This window comes from Dermacentor albipictus, chromosome 1 (genome assembly GCF_038994185.2).
Source record: "Dermacentor albipictus isolate Rhodes 1998 colony chromosome 1, USDA_Dalb.pri_finalv2, whole genome shotgun sequence".
Taxonomy (NCBI): domain Eukaryota; kingdom Metazoa; phylum Arthropoda; class Arachnida; order Ixodida; family Ixodidae; genus Dermacentor; species Dermacentor albipictus.
In genome coordinates this window covers 335417524-335441643 of record NC_091821.1, presented here as the reverse complement: position 1 = coordinate 335441643, position 24120 = coordinate 335417524, and the positions used below count along the sequence as shown (strand labels likewise).

Below are 24120 nucleotides of genomic sequence, written 5' to 3'. Positions count from 1 at the left end.
CTTTGAATTATGTTAAAGACAAGAAAAGGCTTTGTCAAGCCTTTCTTAAATGTCTAGTACTATTTGTTGTGTGTCGGGCTACCTCTTGGAAGACGAGAGGTCGTCGCGCCATTTTCAAAGTAAACCTGTTAAGTTTGTTACAGAAGCTGTGCATGTGAATGTCTTGTACTACATATACAGTCAAATCTTGTTACCACGAACCCCACATTAACGAATTTCTCAAATTTACCAATATCTTAAAAATCCCCTCCAGATTGTCTATATTTTCAATGTAAAAAAGTATTTCAGAGCTATGAATTTCAATAAGATGCATATTTCAGAATAATGCACATAGTTTATTTTCCCCATTATAACCGAAGAACATCAGTATTATGAATTCGGCTAAAAGTAACAGTGCCGCAACTCTCGCGTGAAACAGAAGCCGCGAGTGCAGGAGCTATCATCATCACCATGTCAAATGCCAAATGCTTCACCACAAACTTCAAGACAAAGGTTTGGCGATGTTCGCACGAGATCCGACGATGAATGCAGCCAGCGATGGCGCCAAGAAGAAGCAAAAGCAGTTTTCGCTGCAGGACAAATTGGACCTATTGCAGGAAATCGATGCAGGGAGAAAGCAAATCAACGTGTGCAGACAGTGTGGCATTGCCCCACCGACCATTGCGACCATGTTGAAAGACCGAGACAATATTGTCAAGCTTCACCGGGAATAGTAACTCGCTTCTACAAGAAAATGGCTGCGATTGGAAAACTTTCAAAATGTGTACCAAGCTGTTCTCATGTGATTCTAAGATGCCAGACTGCAAAACGTTCGCGTGTCTGGCCCAATGCTCCAAGAAAAAGCCTGTGAATTTGCCGATGCACTTAAAATAACTTGGTTTGGTGCCAGTGCGGGTTGGCTGTTTAGTTTCCGCCAAAGGAACGAAATAACTTGGCAGGTAGTCTCGGGCGAGGAAAAGGCTGCTGACAGAAATGGCGCGGATTCCTGGTGCAATGATCATTTTCTAGAGGTGGCTGAATCGTACTCTGAAGACGATATTTTCTATGCGGATGAGGCCACATGTTTTTATCAGCTCCTGCCAGACCAGACGATGCACTTCAAAGGGCAGCAGTGCAAAGGAGGGAAAAAGTCGCATCTTTGCATGGCAGTCCTGCTCTGCTCCAGTGCAACAGGCATGAAGAAAATTAAACCGTTTGTCATTGGCAAGTACGCGAAGACTTGCTGCATGAAAAATGTCATGTCGTTACCGTACGACTGCTGCGCCATTAAACGAGCCTGGAGGATCAGAGAACTCTTTTCTGAGTGGCTTATCAAACTCGACAACCAAATGAGGAGGGATGACCGAATAATTCTACTGGTTCTCGAGAGCTGCTCTGCTCACATTGTGAATGTTCACTTGACCCACGTTCGCTTGGATTTTCCGCCGCCATACAACACGTCCTTGCTGCAACCCTTAGACCAGGGCAGTATAAAGAGTGTGAAAGTAAAATTTCGTAAGCGCCTTGTGCTGTGGTTGATTATCAACCTCCACCTAAAGCAGCTGACTGCAATCAATATTCGTCCGGCAGCGGAAATGCTCACAGGAGCTTGGTGGAACTTGAAGGCGTCCACCATTATCAATTGCTGGCAAAAAGCAGGGCTTGTCAAAGGGCCTGTGCAGCTTGAAGATGACCTGGAGGCGACCGACAACAACCCAGGAGACTTCTGGACCGAGGTTGCAGAACTGCTGCCCGCGGTCTCTTCTTTCGACGACTACATTGAGAGCGACAGTGCAGCACTAACGGCGGCGGACCTGACAACCGAAGAGATTGTTGATGTCTCCAGTGACGATGACGATCCGAAGGAAGACGACTGTGGGTCACCGAACTCAGAAGATGAGATCGTGACGAACATTGATGTTTTTATGCACATGAACAAAGTCTGCACTTTCATCGCTTGGTGCAGTGGCGTACCCGATGAGGTATTGCACAGTGGAAGATGTAGATGCATTCCTAATCAGTTGTGCATGCTGCACGCGCCAAAAGAAAATCACTGATTTCTTCAAATAAAGCAGCTTTGAAGTGAGTGAAACATATTTATTTGAGAGTGTGCTTGTCTGCACACGCGGATACGGCCAAGGAATGCCATTTGCATTCCTAGGTTTGCCCACTGGCTTATAACCGCAAGTTTTCCATTACAACAATATTTCAAAATAACGCAGAACATCTATGTTTGTGCGTATTACAGCCTTAAAGCTTGTAATAAACTCGAGCATACTTTACAAGGTTGCTGTCACTGATGGAAGACAGGGCTTCTGCAGCTCAACGTGGCAATTTGATTGTAGATGCTCCACAATTCTCAAGGCGCCCTTGCCGTCAGGGATGCTAACTCTCACATGACAAAACTTGCAAACAATGGCTCCTTCAGGTGATGTTGACTCTTCAGAATCACTAAACTCCATTGTGTAGTCGCTGGAAAGCTTTCATTTCCTTCCCATGTCGCTTGCCCAAAATTCATGTGCTACAGAAATGTGTCACGTGAGCATGCCATGCTTTCCGCATCGGGCTATCCACGCTAGAGTGCCACCGGGGACCGTATATCAAGATATCGTCTCGCGCTCCCAGTGGCAACAAGCTCTATGTTAAATGTGCGATGGGTGCAGTCTATGAGATACTGTTGACGTGAGGTAAAGTTTATATTGGCCAAATTGGCTGATGTATCAGTGACCGCTTACAACATGCCCTTTGTCGAAAGGCTTTCGATAAAGAATGGAACAGGTTCATATTGGCCTTTAATGTTGGAGTTTATTGGATAAATCCATAAATCCGAATTGCAAACCAAACGTTTTACTGGCGAGTGTTTATCGGATCTTTTTTTTTTCTTTATCCGAAAACATGGAGCCCTACTTATGACAGAGCCTTGGATATTGATCTGGCTGAGGCTCCTGTGGGCTGAGTGTTTGGCTTTAATGGCACACTTAATAGTTGAGGGTCATTACATCATAATGTTAAATTTGTGCAGACTTGCATGTGACAACTGACATGCCATTAATAATTTTTAATCAGTTAAATTTATTGGTAGTTCTGAAATTGATCAGTTACCTTATTTATCAAGTAATGCTCACTGCAACTTAGTTACTTTTTTAAATAACCAATTACATGTACCCAGTTACTTTATTGACGAGACAAGCTGTAACAGACGATGGAGCTTTAAGCATTTGAATTTGGAGGGAACTACAGTAGAACGCCCGTGATTGTGCCATGCAGCTGCCTCACAAACGCTCGTATTTAAACAGGCTTATGCGGGCACTCAGAATTTGTTTCCTCATCTTAACTTTTCACCAGATGTTGGCCAACAAATTGAGCTGGCGCTCCTATGGCTTGATGGCCACTTTGGACATTGATGCCAGGAAGTCACATATGGACGATTTTCCAAGTTTTCCATTGGCTCTACCGAAAGCCTCTCGATGGTTGGACTTGGCAAGGAAAATGTTAGTTTGTTAGCTAGTTTCTTCGTTTCTTTGGGCTATTTGGTTACATTGACAATCATCATCGATAGTTTCTACACAATCTTCCAAGTCTCTTTTTTGTCGCAACACCATTTCACAATGGTATGAGCTTCCACATAATATTGAAGATTGCCAGTTTGATGTGGAGTTTTGTTTCTTGCTAAATGTTTCTTTTAATAAGTGTGTTTTTGTGCAGCTTGTAACTATATAACCTGAGGCAAAGCGCAATAACAAAGCACGAGGACAACAGAAGGGAACGAAGACACAGTGCTTTCTCTTGTCCTTGTTTCTTGTTCTCTTGTAACCATACTATTCTGTAGGTGTATAGGTTTGTATGTATACTGTAATATTCCCCCTATAGTAATGCTTTCATGGCACTGCAGGTTCATGAAATAAATACATAAATAAATAAATAAATAAATAAATAAATAAATAAATAACCTTGTCTGTGTGCGGTGTCTTGGTGTGCAGGAAGACAAGGAGCTGAACCAAGCTAAGCGTGCAGCGACTAAAAAGCTGAAGCTGCTGCCGGTAGTAGTGCCCCAGCTGAAGAAGCTGGACCTGAAAGGTGCCTTCTTGGACCAGGGTGTTCTGCATGCCATGGCCGAGTGGCTGGCCCCGCTCCCTGACAAGAGCCTGCCCCACCTTCAGATCCGTGAACACATGCTGCGCCTTCTTGGCGAGTTCCCACCTCTAGACCAGGGGTTCCTCAAGTCAAGCGGGATCGGCCGTGCCGTCATGTACCTCTACAAACACCCCAAGGAGAGCAAGGAGAACCGTGAAAGGGCAGGCAGGCTCATTAATGAGTGGGCCAGGCCCATTTTCAACCTCAACACAAACTACTCATCCATCTCCAAAGAGGAACGCGAACAGAAGGACTTCGAGCGCATGCCCCAGAAACGCAAGATCAGGTTGGTACATAGCAAATCAGCAAAGTATCCACATGGGAATATACATGGATACATTCGTATGTCAGCATACTAGGAGTATGCATACTCGTCAATATTTTTTGCAAGCTATGTACTCACTTTGACACTCGCATTCGTCGATACTCACTCGTGTTCCTACTCAAGCTCACTAACACTCACTTTGCACTCATAATCGCTTCCGTTCACACTTACTGACGCCCACCCACACTCATAATGTGATCAACTCTTGCTCTCCGGCACTCACTCACATACTCATATCCACTGACACCTGACGACAGTTATCCATGCTCGTATGCTCACTCAAATTTACCGTTACTGTCTTTTGTTCATACTCGCGTTAACTGCCACTTACTCTAGTTCATGCTTAGGTCCAGTAGAATTCACCGACGCTCATTCGCACTCATGTCCGCTCACACCCTTCGTCACTCGCTAAGGATCTATATCGCGTTTGAAATGAGTGTGTCACTTGTTACTCGTGAGTGAGTATGGTAACCTATGCACGGATGTGACAGTACCACACTGCATTTGCAATGTGGTTATCTCTATATGAGGAGCCACTGTTTACTTGTTACCCTTTCTGGTCCAGTTAGGAATCGTAATGCTGTGTGAAAAATATTTGACTTGGAAGAAACAAAGACCAAAATTTAACCTTCGAAGGTTTTCCTAACACCTACTGTGCTCTTGTGACCAGGCTGGACCATTCAACAGAGGAGGAGCCGCCAAGTAAAAAGGACATTGACAAGGCTTTGACTGGAGAGGACAAGTGAGTAACTGCCAAATTGAAAAGAATACAGTGGTGCACTTTTGTGAACACCGACGTAGGTGTAGTTTTATGAAGACAGTTGTTTCCATATGAAAAAAAAAAAAAATGTCTCGGAAGACGTTTCTATATATATTCAAATTTTAAACATTTTGCAGTATTTTGATTCTGAGAACATTGCAATTGTTTGAATCGGTGAATCTCAACCATACATGTGCCCGAGAACTCCTATTCTCTGTCAAGCATAATAATTTATCTGGCTGGCCGTCATGAGAATGGTTAGCCACTATAACCATCTATTGCTATAAATTGAATGAGAATTCATGTGTATTGGACAGTAATCTAACAGAGCTTGATGGTGCCACCTTATTTATAGCATCTTCAGCTGGTCATCTCAGAGTGCTCTAAACTGCTCTTACAAGCAGCATTGTTTTCGACTTGATCTTGTGTAATGTGAGATGTTGTACCCAACCCCTTATGTAATGCCCCTGAAGTGGAGGGTCTTTAAGGAAAATAAATTGAACTGGACATGACAGGTCAAAAGAGAGTTCATGCCTTGCATTCAGATGGTTCTTTTCGAGCACTCTCAGGCGCTCCGAGCACCTGTCAGTGGAGCAGTTATTGAGATTGAGAGCATTTCACGTTTTGTGATCTCATTCACAGGATTGCCACTGTTTGTGACAGTCCACCGTAGCCTAGGCAACTGCATGCTGGTATCTCAATAAACGCTTGTTCGAATGGTGCCTCCGCCGTTTTTCCTGGCAGAGTTGGCAGCTAGGCGAAATTGGACGTTTGCTGTAATCTTGTGATTTCACTTCCATCATTTCGTCCTCCGAGAATGAGTCTCACATTCTGTTTGCGTGCTTGCCCTCTGTCTCTGAGTTCGAGAAATGTTGGATCTGCCCGATTCTGAGTCGGAAGGTGGAGTGTTGCAGTAATGTGTGCTGTGACACTTGATTCTTACACATTTCTGGAAAAGGCATTAGTATATAGGCGCAGTGTGAATAAGGGGAACCAAAGCGCTAAATTTTTAGTTATTTACAATGACATGAACCCACTTATATACTGTATGTCCTATATCATATGAATATTAGCAAAAACTTGTTAATTCACAACTCCTTGATTCAAAATTTTGGATAATTCTAAGTAACCGCCGCGGTTCGTCCAGCAATGCATTGAAAGCAATATGTAAGACATCCCGCTAATTCGCACTGAAATCTGCACTGCCACCGACAATTCGAACTCCGCACCATCATGGATAGGGAGAGTCACTGCGCGGACCGCGCAGCTTTGCTTTTTCCACCTGCGGTCCTTTGTTCAGGCCTGACTGGAGAGAGACGCGTTTGCGCCTGGCCAGGCATGGCCACCGCCTTTGCTGCAAGTCGCTTCTCTGCCGTGAGGTTCATTATAAAGCTCAAGAGCAATAAAATCATTGCCGTGCACCGTATGATGTATGTGCAAACGAAAGCATGCGAGGGTGTACCGGCGAACGCCGCCCAGTAATCGCGTGCGCGAGCGAGGAAGGCGGGGCGAATGCGCACCCTCTCTCATTGCACGAGAGGGAGGGAGGTGAGGCGGAGATGGGAGGGAAGTTCTTCTCCGGTGGCTGCTGCTTACGGCGCGGCCCTGCGGGCGCCATATCATTAAAGCGATCTGCGACGTGGCCGAAGTGCACGCCCGCGTGGGCCTCATTTTCGAAGTGATATGCGATGTTTGCAGAGTGCGCGTAGTGCCGGCAGCTACGTATGCGATTTGCTTTCTAAGTTTCGTTCGCATTGAAGCGAGAGCTGTACGAAGGTTAATTCGCTCGCTGCTACTGCCACGATTACTCACTCCAGCATTTTTCACCGAGTTTCCGTGGTCATCGAGCGAGATGTGTTCATGTTTACCTGTGCACACGTGACACAGTACTTAATTTATTCAGTAAGCGAATGTTCACAAGTTTATACGGCTGATAATGCTACTATCCTTACTATGTATCCTTACTTACTATCCGTACCTGCACCTGGTGAAAACAGGATGTCGTACCTCTTTGTACTTATTAATTTGCTATCGCAATCGATGCTTTGCTTGTCGGGCGAAACTGCAACATTTTTTTTGTTTCCGTGCCAGTTGGCACGACGAACACGCGGATGGAGCAACAGCCATCTCGACGTCGGGCATGTCAGACAGCATTGGCCGGGTCCGGTTACGTTGGCTGTGCCAGTGCTTCGAATTATAGACGTTGTTCACACCAACGTGACGTAGCGTGCATGCACAGCTCACGCCACGTCGGACTATATCATCTCGCCTTAAGCGAGCAATTTTTTTATTACTTTCATTGGTTCAAATTGTGTATAACTTGAATTTTCGTAGCATCCCTGCGGAATTCGAATTAACGAGCTTTTACTGTACAGTACACTTCCATTCGCTCAACTTCTGCTAGTGCGATCCCGAATGAAGGTCCTGGCAGGTGCCCATCAATTTCTACGGGCCCCGGCTTTCTTTATTTCGATCTTAAAATTTGCCTTTGCGGGATAATTGGAACTTGACTATCAGGACACACACCCGACTCCTATGGTGACCCCAATAGCAAGCCCTTTGGGGGTAGCATCTGTCTCGGCTGAGCTTAGGGGGCACTCAATGCGTTGAAAACACGTCATTCCCCGTCGAAAATGCCTATTTTCAGCCTGCCCTAGGAGGATTTTCAAGCAATAATCGTAGTTCGCAATTTATGATTATGGTATTTGCTCGATTGTAAGTCACACCTCGTTTTCTTATCTTATTTTCAAAAAGACTGGCTGTAAATTGCCTGCACGTGTGATCAGACATGAAACCAAAACCGCCTTTGTGGCATACGTATGCTTTATGGCATAAGACAGATTTTTTGCAGTAAAGCAGACTAGGAAACTGGCTGCCAATGTGGAACGTATATTAGACCCTTGCCCATTTCTTTTTGCCAAGAACTTGGGTGCTTGCCAGATTTCTTGTTTAGAAGCTTTAATGTTGCTTTTACTTAAGTTTTCTACTTCGGACACATAGAAAACGGGCGTGCATTTGATTCGGGGTATGTTAGAAATGGGCGAATACTGCCAAATTGGTAATCACTGGTGTGTTTTTGCTTTTTTTTTTTTTGCACCTTGATTAGTTCGGCCCGCTAGATAATGTGATAAATTTCTTTGGTGTTGAATTATTACAACTCGACTGTATTTGTTTCCATGGTGCATGATCTGACCTTGATGCCCAGCAATGACAGAAAAGAAAGGCTTTTCTTATTATCATTTAATCCACCTTTTCTGGTTACATTTATACAACGAAAGAAAGAAAATGCAGTGTTTCTTCGAGAGATGTGGCCTTCGGAATACTACACGTCTATAGGGGTCTGAAGGTGCGTGCAGAATCCAATTTCAGAGCCAGTGATCTAAAATGAAGGCTAGAGATTTTTCTTATAGCAGGTGGTTGTGGTGACACTGATAAAACAATTTTTAGTACCTGCGCCTGGTGAAAACAGGATGTCGTACCTCTTTCTTGTTGGTTTGTGTGCCTCCGTCTTCTGAAACCACTTGTCAATGCCCAGATCCCTGAGGCCTGGCGAGAAGGGCTGGGTGGCAAGAGCAAGGGTGCCAATGCCATCTACCAAAGACTACGTGGTCCGGCCAAAGTGGAACTGTGACACTGAGTTTGTAAAGGTGCGTTACCTGTTACCATGCAAAATAATAACGTATTGATGAGAGTGTGATACCTTTGCTTTACTTTCTTTAGTTATCACCCTTGACACATTGTTTTGTTTAAAGAGACCCTGAAACGATATTGATGATGTTGTACAAACATACTGAGTTCTTAGAGTAGGTCCTTCTGATCATTAATTGACGCATCTAAGTGCTCTGCGTAAAGCGAATAATTCATTATAAGGTTTTAAAAATGTACATCGCAGCACACCGCTTGGCGGAATTTTCAGCCGCCCCTACCCATATGACATAAATCACCCAATTGACGTCAGTAGGGCAAGCTATCCGATTGACTGCCCAGGGAGCATGATCGATAATTTTCCACCTTTATGGTGAACAAATGGTGTTCATAATAGCTGAAATGTTAGTTCATTTGTTTCTATAAGAAGAAAGTAACAGAAAGAGAATGCACAAGAACAATTTCTCACTACACTTAAGCACTTCCGGCACACAGCGAGCATCGTCTGCTTGTGTTACAACATGCTCCATTTTGACTAGAGCTCCGTGGTCAGAGTCGATCTCAGTCTTTTCGCGAGCACTATGATTCGACTTTGTTGCGTTGTGGACTGCAAACGTAGCAACTGTCAATATGCCAAGCTGCGACATTGTGTCCCTCTGTAAGGCAGCAGACGAGCGGACTGGCAGCAGCGCATCGTACTGCTGCTATCCGATCAGCGCCAGGATTTGCGTGTTGTTGGCCGTCACTATACACCGGAAGATTATTAACGCAATAGCGTTTTGCGAGTCCTGTATTAGAGTAAACACAAGCACAAGGGAGGTGAGCACAGGGCCTGGCCATTTGACCATGTTGTTTCACGGGATGAGCTGAAGCGCAAATGTGAATGGTCTGCACGGTGCAGCTACCTGGTGGCACAGAGCTCGACCATACACTGTAGCAGTAACGAAATGTATTCTTTGCTGCTGGTGTAAATTTTTCGTAGGAATGTAATCATTAACACGTTGTTTTTGTAGATGTTTAAAATGTTTCACACTTGGTTAGAGCAATATTAGCTCTTTGTTTGGCTGGTTAAGATCTGCGCCAACGGGTGGCTGGACCGTGGAGATTGATCAGGCAGCTCACGTACATCTACGCTAAATTTCCTTCATCAGCTTGAGTTTATGCCTCCAGCCATCCATCGAAACCCCCAGCTCGCCTGTGGTTACCGGAATGCCAGACACATTCGGCGCTGCGACAGAATGCTTGCAACGCATGCCGCTTTGATAGCTCTTGCTCGGTGTCGACTGCCAAGCAGCTGGCAGAGAGTCTGGAAAGGCTTCACGTGCTCACTCCTAGAGAACCGGAACCGGACGCAGAGCCAGTGAAGGTGGAGCTTATACCTGTGTCACATGGGCGTTTGGAAGGCCTTCCAACCGATAGTCAGTTGACTCAAAGGTCAAGTTCGAGCTGCCACACGGGCCGTTTCGAAGGCCGCCGAGTCAGTGGTCTATCGAGTCAATGGAGCACGTTACAACTCTATCGAAATCTCGATGGCCTTTGAGCAATGGAAGCGGAAACAGCGCGAACATGCCTTCTCGTTCACATTGTGCTCGTACTCACGGTTAGAAAGAACAAATCAAACCAAATGCTCTTAATATACTATATATGAGTGTTATTCATTATTCAATAAACTGTTTTTGCCACTTGACATGTGCGAACACACACCAGAACGGCAGCCGCATCAAGCGGCGCAAACGTTGCCGCAGTTTCGCTACTCAACAACTTAAAAACTAAACATATATGTATGGCAATCTATAAACAAATTTTTTTAAATGTATAAACAAATATAAAAGAAATTATAATGCTTTTAAATGGTTTTAATGTTGTTTAACTTTTCGTGACATGAAAACGAAAATAAAGATCCGCAGCGCCACACAATTTTGCGAGAAACGCCTGAACCACTCAACGGCCTTTCAAAAGTGCCGTGTAGCAGCGTGACAACTCCTTTGAGTCGATAGAGTTGTGGCGTTTCAAAGGCCGTTGACTGGAAGGCCTTCCAAACATGCCCGTGTGACACAGGTATTAACCTCAATCACTAGGCGAACAAGTTGAGGAGAAAATGCATGACTGTAGAGGAGGGTAACTTGTAATCGTCCGTAGCTCTCTTAATATGAGACGTTTCACACAAATTGTGGTGCAAATGATTAACTTTAGCTGTACCCTACGTGTCCACAAAATTTGTCCGAACCGTTTCAGGGGCCCTTTAATGTTTCGAACTGCAAGCTCTTGGATTACCCGTATACATTGACGCAACCTGCATGTTCTCGAAGGTGGGCACTATTGCCCATACATAAGTGCGCATTCCAACTAAAATCTTCCGGCTCATTTACGAAAGTTTGCCATGCTAGATTCAGGTCATTGTGAAACTTATATGCCATGTATAAATAGCGGCCAAGCAAAAGCTGCTTCAGTTCTGATTCACCAACAGCTACGGTACTTGTCGCTATTGTCGCTGCCAATTATTTTCTTTGCAATGACTAGTGCGCCTAATGAAATGTTTTTTGTTCATTTAATTGCTTTTTATGTCATGCCATTCATTCACCATCCAACAATACCGTTTAGTTTTTTTAATACAGATTAGAAGCGTGGTGTAGCATGTTTCCTTTGGACCAAGCAACAAAGTGCTGGCAATCTTTTTGTTGTTTGCATATACGAAAATAAAAATTGATACAGTTAAACCTCGGTATAACGAACTTCAATATAACAAAATTCTCGATATAACGAAGTATTTTACTTTTCATAACCTCTTGTCCATAGAAAACCATGTATTTAGATCCTCAATATAAGGAAGTGTGCTTGTATGCGATTTCAATATACAGTAAAACCTTGTTTTAATGAAATGGGATATAACGAACTAATGGTTTAACGAAGCAATCGTCATTCCCCTTAAAATTCCAATAGGTGCCCATGTATTGAAAACATTGTTTTAACGAAGCTAAAATTTCCTCACAATGGGTATAATGAACCTTTCTTAACCCTTTCGCTGTCGGACCTTTCTGGCCGTGACGCACCCCCAGTGTCGGCTTGGTTTCAGGGAACGAGCACAACAGGGAATGAACATAGCAACTTATTTTTGATTATGATTGGTATGCAAATAACATAGTCAATGCAATATGCACATTTCAGTGTTCTGCAGCTGTTGTTAGTAAACATCATCATCAACCTGACTATAACATCCGTTCAACATCTGAATCTGACGATGCGGAACTCATCTCTTCCTCGCATGAGACTATCCGAGTCCGAATCCGAGCTCGGCTCGTATTCTGAATTGGAAGAGCCACCGCTCCAATGAGCAGACGAAGGTCCCGCCGTGCTCAGCCATCCGAAAATAACCGCACGCAGGGAGGATGCGCTTTCAGTCGCCCGCACAACGGAGGGAAATGGGACGTTGTGTGATCAAGAAGACGGAGGGAGATGGAAAAAGGCTAAAACAAAGTTCGAAGGGCTTTACGTTTACTGCTGCAAGTCGGAAGCGAGGGTGCGGCGAGAGAGCGAAAGCAGCAATCGAGTCATTCTTTTCGGAGAGGCAACGGCATGTCCCCCTGAACTTGACGCGCCGTAGCAGACACACCAACAAAAGAAAAATAAAAACCTTCAAACCAGCCAAGATGGCAGAACAACCCTTGAACCCATAACCACATGCGCGCGACGCATTATCCAGCGAACGCGGAGCCGCCACGCCACTCAGCAAAGAGAGACGGGGGAGTGGCAGTCGCACTGTACTCTTCAATACATGTGCTGACGCAGATCGAGGCAAAAATACGAACTTGTAGAAAGAGTCACCAGATGGTGTGGCCAGTCCAGGAGCGCCAGCTTTGCGCTCAGGCGCGAAATTTTGAACGCACAATAGAGAACGTACCGGCACGTCAGTGACACTGAGGGGGGGAAGCGCAATGACGTACCGGTACGTTCGTGACAGCGAAAGGGTTAAGAGCGCAGCCCCTTGGCACTCGTTCCTGCATTTCGCGGTGCTGTTGTGCTTTGTCATAGCCGGGGCCAGCGTGCTGCTCTAGCTGTGCGCGCTCCTGGCACCATCTCTCGTGCACGGCACGAGCCTTGCTCTCTTCTCTCCTCCTCCAATGCCACCCAAGTGCAGCGGCAATCAGAACGCCAGCTCGGTGACGGCTATCTCGATGATGTGCTCTGCCCAAGCCAAAACTAATAGCCGCCGCCGTTCGCCACAGTGTGTACTCCTTCCCCCCTCCTCTCCTTCGTGGTGGCGACCACGCGTGGTGTTCCCTGACTGCTGAAGCTCCGGTTCAGAATCAGCGGATCACAGTACGCGCTTCCCGAGCCGAGATGCAAAGCCACCTTCGGTTGACTCGCGAGCAGCATCAGCTGCCAGCGCTTTTCATGGTAGCGTCGTCCCAGTGCGGGCGACGCTACGCTTAATTCGTACCGCCGATATGAAGATATCGTTGATGTGGCATGAAACTGCGTCATTCGTCGCCGACTCCCACATTCATCAAAAGGAGCTGTTTACTCATTCAAGTTTGCTTTTTTCGATTGTCCGATCATTCGGAAAATGGTCGGACAATCCTTTCCTGTAAGAAAAATCCCCTTTCCTTGTAAGAAAAATCTATCGGTGAGAGTACTTATTAGCATAAAGTCGAATTTCAATACAACGAAATTTCATTATAATGAAGCAAATTTCCAATTTCGCCAACTTTGTTATATTGAGGCCTAACTGTATATTTTTGCTATTAGAAAGTTGTGTAATGACCTCTTTTTTATGGGAATTTATACTAGTGCCTTTGAATCAGCAAAAGAAATGCAAAATAGCTTTTTTTTTGTGTGTGTGTGTATGTTTTCAGGAAGCAAGAAACCTGATATATTGTGTGCCAGTGTATTAATTATGATAGAAGTAGTTGTGAGCTTACGCACATTAGATATCTTACGTATGGAGGTCACCAATTCACAGCTCTTGCCCATAATGCTAAGGCTATGTGAATGCGTTAGTGTGCCTAAGTTGTCACATTCATGCCCAGGAATTAGGGACATTCGAGCGCTCTAATATTTGAAATTCCTATGATGATGCAAGCAATGATGTACAGCACCACGTGCAGCCACTCGCTAGGCTGAGCATGGTTAAAGGGAAAGAAAAGTCCTCTGAAGACTGGAGTGGAATAAGTGCACTCACTTTGATTTTATCATCGAGTTTGATCAGTCTGTCATAAGTGCTTAGTCATGGCCCCACTGATCGTGGTTGCTCACCAGCAGATACGCTTATATTATTTTATGTTTGATTGAGTGATTGTTTCGTGACTGGAATATCATTTTGGTTCTTTCAAGACTCACAATTAGTATGACGAGCTAAAAGCAGATTCATTGCAAGTTTGTAAAACAACTGGAACATAATTGACTCCATAGTTTCTTTGCCTGTTGCTTTTGACTGCTCATACTTCCCTCAAATTTATAGTTTCCAGAGACTCCCATACTGCAAACATTTCATGCAGTTTAGGATGGGTCTACAGCTGTAGGAAACAGTGACACTCAATCAATTTCCTCCAGGCATCTTTTAATTATGGTGTCCGATATTTTGCACTTTTAAATTGTGGTCTGTGAGATATGTTATTAACAAAAATGTCACTTTTTCATAGAAACTGCATGTTTCCACTTATGGCTGTGATGGGGCACTAGTTATCTCCAATTCCTGTGCTTATAATCACATGGTGTTTGGTGTCATGCATATAGCAAAAATTGAAAACGAACCAGCCAGGTCAACAGTGTACCACAGAAAGATTGAGCTGAACTTATTCTTTTTTCCTTTTCTTTCATTGCTTGCAGAACACCAAGAAGACTGTGACAAGGCTTGACAAGCACATGCGGATGATTCAGGAGAGGAAAAAGAAATCAAAAGCACAGAGAGCTGTCACTATCAGCATAGAAGGAAGGCATATGTCCTTGTGATTGCACATTGAACTGACTTCATTTTTTTCCCCCTAGGATCTACAAGCTGTGCCACATTACAATCAGAAGTGTAAAGAAATAAAATATATGTGTGACAATTTGTATGTTCATGCTGTTTGCTCATCATTGCCTCCTTAAAGGGACACTAAAGGTGGCATTATACATTATTTATTTAGTTTTGAAAAAACTGGATTCAGATAATTTATGCCATGTTTCACTGGTTCTAAGCTCATTTAGGCTCACGTTTCTCAAAAAGAGAAAAAAAAAGCTTGTATTTCCTGCACTGATTTTGATGTAGGACTTCATTTATATGATCCAGTTACGTACAATTTCCTGGTGCCAACATTCGCAAACGAGAACATGGAAATGACCCAATAAAGTTACGCTTCTCTTATACCAGTTCATACGTTCCTGGAAAACATGATCTTTTGGCATCAACGCTCAGTACACTGCCAAACTATGTACAATTGTATGCTACGTTTTTTGGCTGTAGGTCCTATGTAAACCAGAAAAGGTGCGAGGCAAACAAGAACAGAAGCCACTTGCGTCAGCAGCTTCCTCGCAATACTTGGCCACCTGTCTAGCATAAAAATACTGGTGTGCACTCATTTTTCTATCCCGGCACCAGCAAATCTCCTCCCAGGTCATCGCACACCACATTCAAAGCTATAGCCAAAAACCCTATTGTGGTAAGCATCTTCACCTACCTGTTTCACAGTATGTGGGGCATAGTGCCATTGGAAGCATACTGCGTTCTTTTAATTCCTCCGTTGCCCACCAGCTTGATTTCGTTTTGGTTTCCCGTCATCTTAAAACACTACGAAATACGAAAACAACAATGTGCAACTCTGGCTGCTCAGGTCTCGCCAGGTCGACGCGCTTGGTGTCTCGAGCCGCAGCAATTCGCACAGAGTGGACACGTCTAAACTTTGCTCCATTGCCCTGCATCAAGGAGCTGCTGGCCTAAGCCAAATAATGAGGGATGGAAACAACCTTGCTGGAGCTGCAAAAATGAGAATGCGTATCTTGAACCGCTTGGAGCTCTACCAGCTCAGCGCGCTTCAGCATATTGTGCTGCAACGATTCATGTAATGAATCACATTACGTAGATGCCAACTACAGACTAGTCTGTCAAATCTTTAGTGAATTTGGATCGTACGTTCTCCCACTTAATACCTTTTCGCATTTTTCACTCAAAACGTATGAAGTTCTACAGTATTAAGATAGGTCAATCATGAGTGAGGGCCTAGTAATGATACAGTACTACAGTCGAACCTCGATATAACGCATCTCGATTTAACGAGATTCCCAATGTAACGAACTATTTTCATTTCTCGATCTTATTCCATTGACAAGCATGTATTCGCGATTTAACGAAGTAATTTCGTGACACGGTTTCGACTTGAAGTTTGCCTCACAGCACGTGGAGCCTGTACGGCTAGTAAATCTAGCAAACGAGTATAAAAATGTCGGCCGAGGCAAGTTATTTCAAGCGTTCTTCCGCATGAAAAGTTAGAGCGGCAAGAATGCTGTCGAAGCGCGCACACTGGGACGCAGTAGGCGGGAAGCGCCGCTGGAAGCTGACAATTGTGTTCCTGCGCAGGGGGTATACGGGGAAGGGAGTGAACGCGTGGTAACGCGATCGAGCACATGCACGGCAAGTACAAAGGGAGAGACTAAACGGTTCGTGCCTTAGTGCGCATTGGGTTCCCGCGCGTCTAGTGTTGGTAATCGCGTAATCTCAAAGTTTCCGAGACATGGTGCGAAGCGTTCGCTTGCATTCTAACGGCGAGTTCGTGGTCATCGCATGAGCTTTGTTAATGTTCGCCCGAGCGCGCGACATCAATAAATCTACGAACTTTCGTGTAGTTGTCTCGCTGCTATCGCCATCAATGCCCCGCCTTTCGAGCGAAACTGACTTTTTTTTTTTCGCTGAAGACGAATATTAGTACGCTTTTACTTTTGTTTTTGATCTGTGGACGTCGGCTGCTGGCACTAAGCGCAGTCAGCTATGGCATGCAAGATTTACGGCGCCGCGCGACACAAATCCCGAACGCCGCGAACCACGTCGGTACAACGCTATCGGCGCGATCTTCACCGCACGCGCTGGCGCTCGTAACCGCGCTATTATGGCCCGACCGTCTTGCGATTTGTTTATAAGTGCTTACTAAGGAGGAACTATCCAGCAGGAACGATCCGTTGTTTTTCCTGCTGAATCTTCAAAACCCTGAATGAACGAAATTCACGGCTTAAAGAAGTTCTTTTGCTGCACGTACAACTTCGTTACATCGAGGTTCGACTATTAGCGAAATGCAGGTGCTACTAGAGGTGTGCAGTTTGGCTCTGCTTAGTTACGACGGTGTCGCTAGTCAAGCTGTATTCACACAATAGATATGATCCAGACAAATCAGTCACATGACATGTGACATATCAGATCACTTCGCAGTTGGCATTAAAAAAAAAAAAAGTGCGTATGACCTGATGACCTGACCTTACTTTCGCTTCTCAAAGAATGGGCAAGTGCAAACGTATTGCAAAGCTGTGCGCGTTCACTCGAGGCCATCGAGATAACAGCGTGAGCTACGCATTCCAGTTAAACAAGTGAATTAAACTGAAGACGATTGCTGCCAGGTTAACATGTTTCTATCAGTATCTTGGTAGTATTTCTTGAAAATTGTCAAATTAAATTATGGGGTTTTACGTGCCAAAACCACGGCCCGATTATGAGGCATGCCGTAGTGGGGGACTCCGGAAGTTTGGACCACTACGGGTTTTAACATGCATCTAAATGTAAGTACACGGCTGCTTTTACATTTTGCCCCCATCGAGCAGTGATTTGTCTTTCGGCCACATTGTGAAATGCTTTGTGTAGGGGATCAAGTGAGCCTGCTGGCAGGAATGACTGATGTACGATAGTGCAATATGAAATCTGCAACGTCAAATGGCGACTCAATAATGTGTGAATACAGCATAAGCATTGCCCGAAATAGAGGTCAGTGAAGAGGCACCTGCATGCAAAGTGTACTAGGCCATATGGCTCTGTTCTTGAGTGAAGATCCTCGAAGTTCATTGAAGATGACATGTTTCTGCATGTGAAAGATGGTGCCAGCTCAAACTATTTCATTCTGGTTAACACAGATGCATGCTATGATGAGCATCCCTCCACAAGCGAATTTCAAGTTTTTTTCTCGATATGGAGTCGGATGACCAGATTTACACCACCCAAGACTGTACTGAAAAAAAGCCTAGACTGAGTTCCTCGTGGAGCTGTTGAATAGCGAATTGTTCTCTTGCATCCTGTATTCAGAGGGCAACTCCAGAATCCTTCCTTTTTGCATCATTTCGACGTAATAGTTGTTTAAACATTTCTTTCAGCTCTCGCTTCAGTATGGCATTTTTTTTAATGCATTGCATAAGTTAAGTCCATCAATGTTTTGCAATCCGAAACATTCAGTGCTATCCTAGGTCATGTGGCAATGACATTACAGGCATTGGTAGAACCCTCATAAACTTGCAAGCGCCTACCGTTTTGTGCAAGAGGCCTTAAAATGTCTGAAAATAAGAGCAACATATTTTCGAAGCTCTCAGGGCATAACAGCACCAACTTCTTGAGTGGACGTGAACATACAGGGGACATTTGTGATCCACCAGGTGTATGGTTACCTGAAGAAATAATTCCAATTGAGAGCACAGTGCGCACACCTAGAGGCATACTTTAAAATTTATTTGCATAGCAAAAGAAAAAAAAAAAACATTAAGAAATGCAACACAGCTGTGCATTTAGTTTGTTACAAAAGATCAAGACAAGCAGCAAAAATACACTAAGAACTTTTCTGATACACACGAATTTCAAAAAATTCTTGGAGTTGCCCTGTACACAAACTCTGCTCAAGCTGGATTTACATGACGGACATGATCATGGATGAATTAGCAAGGTAATACACATCAGGTCACTTCTCGGCTAGCAGTCATGTGACAGAGAAGCCCACAAAGTCAACAAAGTAACCCTGCTTTTCGCTCCCGAAAGTACAGTTGACTTATGAAAACGCTGTGCTCTTTCACTCACGGCCATCCAGATAATCACATGAGTCAGGTGTACTTGTATGAGCAACTTAACTGAATTGAAGATGGTTGCTGCCAGAGTAAAAATTTATCATAAAATTTTGGTATATCAAGCCAAAATCCCATTGGTAATTTGGTTTTCAGCTGTATTGTGAAGTGCTTCACATGGCCTGAATGAGTATCGCAGGAACAGGTGACATGTGATCCAGTGATGCGTATTGCACAAGCTTGAATCGCAACTTGATGCATCATGGGAATCCAGCTTGAGCTTGTGGCATGATAGTTGTAGCTTGATGGCATGATGGCTCGTCATGCGTTTTCCCAGAAATGCACCAGCTCATTAAAAAGACTTGCGACTTTTCTCAGCCCTCGGAACAGCATGGGGACATTGTAGCAATGATATGAGTACAGACAGTGAACACATCGCACATGTGTGCTAAAACAAAAGATAGGCACAACTTTAGTCATTCTCAAAAATGGATCACATAAAAATGCTTTTTGCTGAAAAGTGAAAAATAGCATATATAAACAATGTGATGTTTTGTCATCACAGAGACCTGTACACAATACACATGCAAAAAATACAAACCTCCAAGATGTATAGTGTAATAAAGCAGCCTCTAAATCAAAACAGGTTGAAAATATAGTGTTGTAGCTCGCAGATGCAACCTCCTTGAAATGTGAAGCACGCCATGCAGCCATGAGAATTAACTGTTTCAAATGACTGGCCAAAATGGGTGCATAGCAGGTACAGCTACACTGCAAGATGCAGCAGTGTGTTGGAAAAGAAAGAAAGGGAACTCTTCTGATAAAGGGCTCAACAAATAAAAACCATGCAAACAAAACATGTCTAGCCAGATGTCCTTTTTCTTCACACTGATTTCTGCAAATCCAGATATCTTGCAAAGTAAAATCAGCCAACAGGTTTCCTTTGCCCATTTGAGAAAAACGAGGGGCAATGACACGATTTCCTGCTTCACTGCAAGGGGCAAAAATTCTTCCTTTCTGGGTGTCGGGTCTCAGCTGCAGCCTGCTTGCAACTCCTGCACCAACAAACGACGGGGGTCTTGGCCATCGATCCGCAAATGAGTGTTCTGCATTAGCGACGCGGCAGCCTTGTCAAAACACAGCCACACATGCACTGCATGTCGCTCTTCTGGCAGACGTGCGGCAAAAGGTGGCGGAAATAACTGCTGTAAAAGAAAGTCTCCGAGCACACCCACTAGGACAACAGTGAGCAGCGGCCAAGTGAGTAGAGGCAGGTTGAGGAGCAGCAAGGGTCATGAGTTGCGTAACTGTATGAACAGCGTTTCCTTGGGGAAGAGGCCCACATCACGAAGTGTCGACGAGTGGTCCAGCTCACTCAGGTTGCGCCGCGGAAAGTTAGTCACTAGCTCGTGGGTCTCCTCGCCGAATCCGTTGGAAGATGCATACAAGATGAGTGCCTGTGAAGTCGGAAGCATGTGCAAAAGCCTGGTAAGTAATGGTGCGAAGTAAATGCGAGAATAATGCAGTTGGTAATCCACCGTGCATCAACACGTTTTGACAAGTGGGACGTATCGTCAGGATGAAGACAAGGCGTTTTTTTGTAAACTCAAACCTCAATATAAGAACCTCAATTTAAAGAATTGGTTTCATTTCACAATTTTAGTTCCACTGAAGACCATGTACTATTTTATGATTTAACAAAGTAATTTCGTAACATTGTTACAACTTAACAAAGTATTTGAATAAAGTATTTGAAAGTATTTGAAATAAAAGTATTTTGAAATAAATAAAATAAATAAATAAGTTTTTGGCCATTCTAAGCATGTACTTCGAGCTTGTGAGGCTGGTAAATACAGCAATAAAAAACTATAAAAATATCGACAGAGGCAGAAGTTACTTGAACCCGCTTTTCGCATGACGTTTTAGCAACAAAAATGCTGTTGAAGCATGTGCGCCAGAGCGTGGCACACAGGAAACACTGCTGCACATCTGGCATGTTGGCAAAGAACTTGCAGAGGCTGTGGGGCACGCAGCTGCTCAGAGTACATGAGAGATTATTCCTTCAGTGCAAGGCGGGTTCGGGAGGGGGGAGTGCGTGGTAACGTGATCAAACTTGCACTTGAGGGGGAGGAGAGGGGGGGGGGGGAGCAGGAGACACGCCCCTGCGTTGGGAATTGCTGAAATTATTAAGGCAAAAGCCTTAAGCGGCTCATACGATTGATAGCCTTGAAAAAAACATGTCCGGTCCAATGGTACAACAACTGTCGTCATCAGCAATGGCTCGTACCCCCCTATGCAAGCAAAAAATGCAATAGCCCACCCTTCTCATAATACAGAAGCTACACGCACTCATCAAAGTGAAGCGTACAGTGCATATGTTTATTGGAATCGCACATACAATGTACAGGAAGGTGGCATTTAGTCGAGTGTAAAAAAAACAAAGACCTTCTCAATGGCTCGTACCCTCACAAGCAATGGCCCATACCTCCGTAAGCAAGCAAAAGATGTAGTGGCTCTACCTCTGTAAGGCTGAGGTTACAAGCACTCAGCAAAGTAAAGCGAGAAGTGCATACATTACAATCCCTTGCTCAGAGAACGTAACGTTAAGTCGAAGAGAAATAGAGAGTTTTAAAATAATAGTCCCAATAGTTTGGGGCCCCAAAGAGCTTTGTGGGTGTTAGCGTTGGGGCACGCAGGAGTGAACAGTTTTAGAACACGGCTTTGCATATGCGGATAGTGTCTTGTGCTGACAGTGCCACTACGGTGTCAAAGAAAAGCTATTAGAAATAATAAAATAAAATATACTATCTGATGATAAGAATAGTAATTTTTACTTTCGTGTTTTAGCATTAAATTACAATTTAGAGGTTATTCCATTAGCAGGAAACAATTAGTTGCGCTTAGTTTTCAGTAACCAACTTTACGTGCCTTCACCAGTCAAGCTAAACCGTCTTAGGCCTAAGAGCCATGAAATCCACAATTGAATTCAGAATCAGCGGTGCCTAATGCCTCAATCTTCATAACACACGCTAGTTGAGAGAAAGCGATAACCGCAGTCACTTCTCCTAGCTTGCGAACTTTACGCATTACCACGAATTGAGACCAGTTTGGTGCTAGGTTAGAGCCTTCGCTTCAATGGTTGTCACCATGTTTGTTTACGCAAATCTTCTGGGGCAGCTTTTGGGGCTACCACTAAATCAGTGAAATAGCGTGCCCGATGCAAAACCCAAACGCAGTTTGCATCTTGCGCATGAGCAGTGGCTTCGATGCTATTTCTTTGGGGCCTCCAACGGTTGGGGACCGTATTATAAAACTCTCTAATGTAATTGGCGCGAGTCTGACCCCGCTATACTAGCGCGTGAAGCTACAGTTAAGCATCGAAAACGAGCCGAAGAAGCTAAACTGCGATACCAATAACGCGACGATCCAAGACGGTGCATTACCAAGTGTGCAGCAGGCTTTTGCCTTCATGTGTTACAGTAGTGTAACATGCTGCCGTATTTTTTTACTGCTGAAAATTTAATACCTATAATTCCCAAAATTCACAATTTAACAAAGTTTTTCGCTGCAAGTATGACCTCATTACATCGTGGTTCGACTGTACTAGCTTCAGACAGGCTTTCATTGTTCAACCATTTGCTCATTACTCCAACATCTTCCTACGTAGCAGTCTTGTTTGGAGTGCTACATAGTGCGAGTTCAGGCCAGCATGGTGCTTTTGCATACTGTGTCTGTTATGCAAGACCTCAGCAGAGAGAAAAGAATAATTGGTCCACACTCAGAACTCTAGTACAGTAAAGTCTCACATATTCATATTTTTCAAGACACAACAAATGTCTGAGTTATCTAAATGTTCAATTATCAAACGGACCGAGACAGAATCTAGTGTTTACTGACTCTTCCATGACACTCTACCCCTGCCTTTCTTGTTAGGTCCAAGAGCCATCCCTTTTCCAGAATGATATCTTTTTATTTATTTGTGTTTATTGCATTGTCATGCCTTTAGTCAAGAAAGTTACCCTCATTTAAGCTTTGTGTGAAATCAGCATGAAACCACAGTTTTCGCAATGTTGTGCCAATGACAAGTGGTCACAACCTGTTGGAAGTATTCATACAAAACTTCTACAGAATGGTTACCTCAATGCACTTCATGGTGCAATTAAAGCGGCAGTAAAGGACGTGCGTCTTCACCCAAACAGACATGCTTTTCACTACCGTGTGCATCTCCTGATTATTCTGTTGTCAGTGGGCCAGAGTGGGCACCTTAGATTGCAATGTAGTCAGCAAAAGTACTGCAGTATTCAAAAGATGGTCAACAGAAAAAAAGAACGCATGAAATTGTTATACCACTAATCCGCAGTACTAACTAGTCCAATGCTCAATTTTGGTAAAGGAGTTTTACACTGGTACACATCCTCAAGTCAAGGTGCCTGTTATCTTGTTTGCAGAGAGCTTCTGCGATGTTCCCCATGCCAAACACTTTAAAACAAAACAACACTAGGCCGTAACTGTTGCTATGACTTCGATAGAAAAACCCACAATTGTGTAGATTGCACAGAGACACAGATAACATGACATCATGCAATTTGCAAAATGCGAAAATGCATTCCCGCCATTCTGTTGTGTGATTAATTTGGATGCTAGGGCCACTTTTGTAGGACAGACTACTGGTGCTCTGTGCTACCCATGCTCTGAGGTTTGCACAACCTAATCGGCATGTGACCAACTACATGTGAATTAACTGCAGCTCTCAAGTATTAGCACTGCGTGAATACCCAATAGACCAGCATTTATGAAAACTCAAGTTTCAAGTTTGTCGCATGCTCACACATACCTTGAGCTTCGATGTGCATGGGAAGCTCATCACTTTTCTCGACCCATCCGGGAATCGAATCATAAGCTCCGATTTTTCATCTGAGAATGTAAATGCAAAATGGTGAGCAATGTATAGCATGCGCACATATGCATGCACAAGTTCTACTGAAACAAAAGAGAACAGAATCACTTCAAGCTATGGCGACTAACATAACATTTGTTACTGCAAAATTCTGCCTGCAATTAGCCAATTTTTACACCGAGGCCATTACAAGAGGAAAGTATGGCAAACTTCGTAAATTAAAGAAAGGCTAAAAATAAACACTAAATCAGTTTACACTGATAAAGAATTCCTTCAGAAGTACATTTTCATTAACGTAATAGAGACTGACTACTGGATGAGAAAATGTAAGCCAAACTTCTACTTTAAATTTCACACCACTACCCCAGCGCAGGTTTTTCA

At 44.0% G+C, this 24120-nt stretch overlaps 2 protein-coding genes across 2 annotated transcripts in view; one reads left to right on the top strand and one right to left on the bottom strand.

Annotated features, from left to right (window-relative positions):
• The window catches only part of LOC135915035 (protein IWS1 homolog), a 35053-nt gene extending 20159 nt beyond the window's left edge, over window positions 1-14894 (top strand). The window contains exons 10-13 of the mRNA XM_065448005.1: window positions 3960-4399; window positions 5109-5180; window positions 8734-8845; window positions 14670-14894. Of these exons, the coding sequence (XP_065304077.1) occupies window positions 3960-4399; window positions 5109-5180; window positions 8734-8845; window positions 14670-14792 (747 nt within the window). The 3' untranslated portion in view covers window positions 14793-14894. The remainder of the gene's footprint in view (window positions 1-3959; window positions 4400-5108; window positions 5181-8733; window positions 8846-14669) is intronic.
• A 3601-nt stretch (window positions 14895-18495) lies between these two features.
• The window catches only part of LOC135915036 (UBX domain-containing protein 7), a 31707-nt gene continuing 26082 nt past the window's right edge, over window positions 18496-24120 (bottom strand). Inside the window, exons 11-12 of the mRNA XM_065448008.1 lie at window positions 23677-23756; window positions 18496-20299 (exon numbers count right to left, since the gene is read on the bottom strand). Of these exons, the coding sequence (XP_065304080.1) occupies window positions 20135-20299; window positions 23677-23756 (245 nt within the window). The 3' untranslated portion in view covers window positions 18496-20134. The remainder of the gene's footprint in view (window positions 20300-23676; window positions 23757-24120) is intronic.